Here is a 6948-nt window from a genome sequence, read left to right on the forward strand (position 1 = left end):
CTCGCGCCCCCCATAACCCTAAACCTAAAGACAAACCTCATAATCATTCCCTTTTAATTCAAACACAAATTAAACTAAATCTAACTACAAATTAATCTAACATACAAACTACAAATAAATCTAACAAACTAACCACAAATTAATCAAACTAACTATAAATTAATCTAACAAATTAAACTATATAAACTGAAATTAAACAAAAAAAACTAACCTAATTGAAGAGGGTGGATGTGGTGGTGGAAATGGCGGTGGAAGGGTGGTTGTGTGGTGTTGTTCGTTGGTGTCGTCGCCGCTTTTCAATCGCTCGTCCCTTTTTTTTTCGCAAATAGTAAAGTAGGAGAGAGGAGCGCTGGTTTGTATTAAAAAATTTGGCGACTGATTTTTGTAATTTGGCGACTGAATTTCAGTCGCCAAATTTGGCGACTACCTTTATTTCAGTTGCCAAATTAAACAAATCAGTCGCCAATTTGATTCCCTTTTTAAAATAGACAGCCTGGTTTCCATTAAAACAATTGGCGACTGAATTTCGTTTTGGCGACCGAATTTCAGTCGCCAATTTGGCGACTACCAAAAATCAGTCGCCAAATTCAAAATATCGGTCGCCACGTTTGATTCCCTTTTTAAAAAAGACAGTCACCAGATTGGCGACTGATTTCAGTCGCCAATTTTAAAATCAGTCGCCAATTTGGCGACCAAAAATATCAGTCGCCAAATTTCGGTCGCCTGTTTTAGTTTTTCTTGTAGTGTTATGAACTCTTATTAGGTAATTTTACAACCTCTTGTAAATTTAAATAGCTAATTACCTTCGCCTCACAACATACACACATACCGTATAAATTTATTAATTAACTATTAATTAATAAATTCTAATTAATATTTATTATTTAATTATCAAATAATTAAATAATAAATCCCCTTGGCCCGAGTTCGTAACTCGTCATCAAATAATACATTCACTTGATTTAGCAAAAGTCAATTAATACAAGGATTTAATTAAATTGTATCTCATACAAATAATTAGTTTTTTCCATTTGGGCATCATCCTATAGGTGTGACCTAAAGGGATTAGTTGATCACCATCGTCACACGACAGTAACGTCAAACTCTAGTCAGCCGAGCGTTACCGATAAACGTTGATCAACTGACAAATATATAAAATAAATCCCTGATATTCCTTGTACGACATTTAGTATGTAGACGCACTATTGTGGAGGACACTCACTCCAACAATCTCCCACTTGTCCAACTCAAGTGTGCGTTACCAATTCTCTTGTCCAATAATATCTCTCACTCAATGCAAGATGTCTTTCGGGTCATTCTTGCACGTGATCATATTATGAAGTGGTTTCCTCGATTAGGAGAATGACCGTCTGACCGGATAATATACTATAGATCTCATCCGAGCGTGGCCACGCATTTTCAATTACCTCTCCTCGAGTGGCCTTGAGATATAAAACGACATGGGTGGACAATCCTGTTGACCTATTTTCTTCGTTCGATACAGATCACAATGACCCAGTAAATGCTCATCGGCCTCGTTTTATAGCGCAACCTAGAGCAAAAACCTAAGTCACTGGAAAACCGCACCAACTCAGACAAATAGTCGCCAGTCTAAAGAATTGACTTGAAGGAATAAATAGAAATCCTCGCCATGACCCAGCAACAAAAGGATTCTATAAACGGTCACTGTCCAAAAAATTGTCTCACAATCTGCCTATGTAATCGACCAGCCATTTCTATGACCATATGACAGTTAAACTTGTCATCAATCGCCTTACAATCTAGTCACTCCTAGACGTCACCTCATTAAGTAACTAGGGACAAAAATACAATGTTAGTCCAGTTCAGTTTAATAGGGTTCGACGTTGTCACTACAACCTATTCGGACAAAACAAAGTATATAAATTCAGATAAAACTGAATATAAGAGTTAAACGATAAATGCAATTATCATATATGAAATAATAAATACAATATCTTTTTCTGGTGAAATGTGAGTGTGTATATATATATTTCAAAAAACTTATCCAATTACAAAAGGACCAAAAAGCTTTCTACAAATAGAAACAAACAACATTTATATTAACAGAAACCAACCCAAGTCCTTGCATCCAACTCAGTTTGTCCACCTCTACGATCAGTAAATCTGCGAATTCGTTGTTGGACCACCATCTTCATCCGTTCTGCCACTATCACATGTCTCATAACACTAAACTGAGTTCGAGCATGATTACGTTGAAACCAAACTGTGTACCTGTAGCAAGACAGCACCATAGCTAGAGCTTTCCATTTCATGTTGCTGCCAGAAACATTCAGCAGCTCACTATCAGTGGGGAAAGGACGTTCAATCCAATCTTCAACATATTTCTGAACTTGACAACTGAACTTACATTCAGTGAACAGATGCTCAATAGTTTCAGACTGTTCAGCACATAGGACACACAAGTCATCCTGACAGCATCCATAAGTAAAGAGTTTAGCTTTAGTATTCAGGCCACCCTGCATTATCAGCCAGGAATTGAAGGAATGTTTGGGCACATTCCATTCATTCCAAACTATTTTTGTCCAATGCTGAGTAGGAGTTGTTCCCATAAGCCATTCATATCCATTGCCAATTGTATAACCTTTTTGATGAGGAGCCCAGCAATTATCAATGAATCCATTCTTAAGCTGCTCCTTCACCTTACATATAGTCTTCCAAGTCCAAGTAGAGTCATTTGCAGGTGTATAATCATTCCAGTTCGTTCCTTTGAGATAAACACTATCTATCCATTTAATCCAGAGCCTGTCAGCCTTCACATATAACCAATTCACCAGTTTTCCAACTGAAGCAATGTTCCAAGTGCTGGCTTTTTTAATCCCAAGTCCTCCTGCAGATTTTGACATGGTTACTCTGTCCCAACCCACTAAAGGAACTCTATGGTATTCAGTGGAACTATCCCACAGGAAGTTCCTGCATATAGCCTCAACTCTCTTAATAGCAGCTTTAGGAATGACAAACATTGCAGCCCAGTAGTTATACAAAGTGTTAAGCACTGAGTTTATAAGTACAACCCTACCAGCATATGATAACTTTTTAGCACCAATACTTCTGATCCTTGTCACCATTTTCTCCACAAGACTGCTGCACTCTTTCTTTGATACTTTCCCTGGCTGAATTGGAACCCCTAAATACCTAAATGGCATTTTTCCTTCCTGAAATCTAGTGACTGATAGAATATCAGTCTGCAAGTCCACATTCATACCATTAAAAAAGATTTCTTACTTTGCATTGTTCATCTGCAGACCTGATGCATTAGAAAAGGAAGTGAAAGCTTTAACAAGGAGGAGAATAGAAGGGGCATCTCCTTTGCAAAACATCAGAAGATCATCAGCAAATATGAGGTGAGTTAGCTTAATTCCTTTGCACTGTGGGTGATAATGAAATGGCCATCTGGCTGTGGCATAGGCAATGAGCCTTGTCAAATAATCCATACAAATAGTAAAAATAAGAGGAGAAACTGGATCACCCTGCCTGAGTCCCCTCTTACCCTTGAAATACCCAAAGTTACTTCCATTCAAGACCAAGGTATAGGAAGTAGTTGTTATGCAAGCCATCAGGAGATCAATAAATTTGTTAGGAAACTTCAGTCCAACCAACAATTGGGCCACAAAGTCCCATTCTACAGTATCATAGGCTTTTTGCAAATCAACTTTGAATAAGCATCTTGGAGATACATTTTTCCTAGAGTATTGATGTACTATATCCTGGCATATCAGAACATTCTCAATAATGGACCTACCTTGTACAAAAGCCCTTTGACATTCATGGATAAGATCAGGCAATACCAGTCCAAGCCTATTGCATAGAAGTTTAGAGATAACCTTGTAAAGTACATTGCAGCAGGCAATGGGTCTGAACTGTTTAACTGATGTAGGTCTCTCACACTTAGGAATCAAGCTTATGTTTGTTGCATTCAGTTGAGTTAACAGTTGACCTGTATTGAAAAAATCTTGAACAGCCTCAACTACATCACGTCCAACCAAATCCCAGGAGTCCCTAAAAAATCCATTTGAGTATCCATCTGGACCAGGGGCTTTATCAATAGGAATTGAAAAGACCACCTGTTTGACCTCCTCATAAAGCACTGGCTTATTCAGAATAGAGATGTGTTCCTCTGTACAAAATTTCCCAAACTCAAGGACTGCAGGCCTCACATGCTCAGTTGCCTTTCTACTACCAAGTAGTTCATTATAATACTCTAAGAAGGCATCCTGAATACTCTGACTATCAGTACATACATTCCCTTGCTGATCCTCAATCTGGATAATAGTATTCCTGATGCACCTTCTCCTTATGCTGGCATGAAAATAAGCTGAATTGATATCCCCTTCATCAGTCCATTTAATCTTAGCTTTCTGTTGCAGAAAACTATATTTAGCCTTGGTCAAAACTCTAAGATTCTCCATAGCTTCCCTCTCCCTGGTGATAAGAGAAGAATTCATAGGGTCGCCCATAATTTGACTCTGAATCTCAGCTAAAATCAGTTCTGCCTCCTCAGTCTTGACTTCAATATCAGAATAGCATTCCTTGTTCAGACCTTTTAACACAGTCTTTAATCCTTTCAGCTTCTTAACAATGCAAAACATTCTTATGCCATTCACAATACTATCCCGTACTTCCTTGATCCTAGGAATAAAACCAGCTGCACTCCCCCACATATTAAAGTATTTGAAGCTCCTAAACTTTGTGGCAGCCAACTGCTTATTAGAGACAACACAGGGATTGTGATCAAGGAGTCCTTCAGGATGGAAATGACCCACCATTTCTGGATACACACTTAGCCAATCATTATTTACTAGAAATCTATCCAGTCTACTGTATTTTCTATGTTCAACATCTTGCTTATTCGTCCATGTATAGAAAGCCCCTGTAGCCTGTATATCAATCATACCACAAGCATTCATGCAGTCAACAAAAGCATCCATATCCTCATCTCTAGTCTGCCCTCCTAGTCTTTCTTCAGGATTTAGAACAGTATTAAAATCTCCAGCTAGAGCCCATGGTCCAGTGCAGGTAGTGGCAAACTTATTCAAACACCTCCACAAGTCAATTCTATCCTTCCCCTCATTAACAGCATAAATCAAAGTTAAAAGAAAGCTTTTCCCACTGACTTTAACAGTAATCTGAGCATGAACAAACTGAGGATTATACTCCAGAACATGGACATCAAATAATTGTGGTTGCCATAACAACCACACCCTTCCACCCTTATGAGTATGACTATTAGTGGTAACACACCAACCATCAAACAGATTGAGAGCTATATTAGTCACATTGCCACCATTTATTTTAGTCTCAAGCAGGCTAAAGAGACCTACCTTCTGATTATTCATAAAATTTTTAACTACTTTCTGTTTATTTACATTATTAAGACCCCGCACATTCCAAAAGAAATAAGGGAATCAATTTGGACCACAAAATACACATGACCCCACATCAAATTGATTTTGGACCACACAAAGTTGTCCAAAAAAGGAAAGAGGGAACAATAATAAAAATGGATGGAAAGGGAAAGAGGAACAATAAATGAAATTGGAGGGAGTATTACATATCGCATAATTTACAACAGTTCAGGCATTCGTCTCAATCCCATACAAACTACATGACTATCATGCTTAGCTTGAGACAATGACTTGGTTAAAGGATCAGCGATGTTGTCAGCTGTTCCAACCTTATAGACTGTAATTTTCTTCCTTTCAATTAAATCTCTAATTACATGAAATTTTCTAAGTACGTGTCTAGACTTGTTACTAGACTTGAGCTCTTTTGCTTGAAAAATTGCCCTACTGTTATCACAATGTAAAGTGATAGGATCCTCGGCGGTCGGAACTACTTTCAGTCCTTCCAAGAATTTCCTAATTCATACAGCTTCCTTTGCAGCTTCAGAGGCTGCAATGTACTCAGCTTCCGTTGTAGAATCAGCAGTCAAAGACTCCTTAAAACTTCTCCAGCAAACTGCTCCTCCGTTCATCAAAAAGACAAAACCAGCCTGGGATTTCAAATCATCCCTATCGGTTTGGAAACTAGCATCCGTATAACCGTTTACACGTAATTCAGATTCTCCTTCAAACAACAAGAATGAATCCTTAGTCCTTCTCAAGTACTTAAGAATATTCTTGACGGCTATCCAGTGACTCTCACCTTGATTTTTGTGATAACGACTCGTCATACTCAAAGCATACGAGACGTCAGGACAAGAGCACATCATTTCATACATGATCGATCCAACAGCAGAAGCATAGGGAATCGATTTCATGCGTTCAATATCCTTAGGCTCAGTAGGACATTGTGACGTACTCAAAGTAATCCCACTACCTATCGGCAGAAATCCTCTCTTGGAGTTTTTCATATTGAATCGGTTAAGAATCTTATCGATATAAGCTTCTTGACTAAAAGCTAATATACTTTTAGATCTATCACTATAGATCCGGATACCCAAGATGCAATGAGGTTCTCCCAAATCTTTCATTTGGAAGTGATTTCCTAACCACTCATTGACAGAAGTAAGCATATCTACATCATTTCCAATGAGTAGTATATCGTCCATATATAAAAGTAAGAAAACAACTTTACTCCCACTAAACTTCATGTATAAACATGGTTCCTCAACACTTCGAGAAAAACTATTTTGTTTAATAAAATGATCAAAACGATGATTCTAACTCCTTGACGCTTGCTTAAGAACATAAATGGATCTCTTAAGTTTACATACTTTGTTAGGATTTTCAGGATCCACAAAACCTTAAGGTTGTGTCATATACACTTCCTCTTCCAGAAACTCCCATATCTCATAATTATAAAATGCAACGACCACTAATTTTATCCGAACAGATCTAAGCATAGCTACTGATGCAAAATTTTCGTCATAGTGTAAACCATGAACTTGGGTGAAACCTTTTGCAACCA

At 37.9% G+C, this 6948-nt stretch overlaps 1 protein-coding gene across 1 annotated transcript; it reads right to left on the reverse strand.

Moving 5' to 3' along the window:
- Positions 1-2081: 2081 nt before the first annotated feature.
- Positions 2082-3242, reverse strand: LOC141619312 (uncharacterized). The gene has a single exon (XM_074436339.1). It carries the CDS (start codon positions 3240-3242, stop codon positions 2082-2084), a length of 1161 nt encoding a protein of 386 aa, XP_074292440.1.
- Between the last annotated feature and the right edge of the window lie 3706 nt (positions 3243-6948).

Source organism: Silene latifolia, chromosome X (genome assembly GCF_048544455.1).
Source record: "Silene latifolia isolate original U9 population chromosome X, ASM4854445v1, whole genome shotgun sequence".
Classification (NCBI taxonomy): Eukaryota; Viridiplantae; Streptophyta; class Magnoliopsida; order Caryophyllales; family Caryophyllaceae; genus Silene; species Silene latifolia.

What these genes read in the sequence shown, in the direction of transcription:
- LOC141619312 (XM_074436339.1), bottom strand. Translation starts at nt 3,242, where the DNA reads ATGAATGTGGACTTGCAGACTGATATTCTATCAGTCACTAGATTTCAG.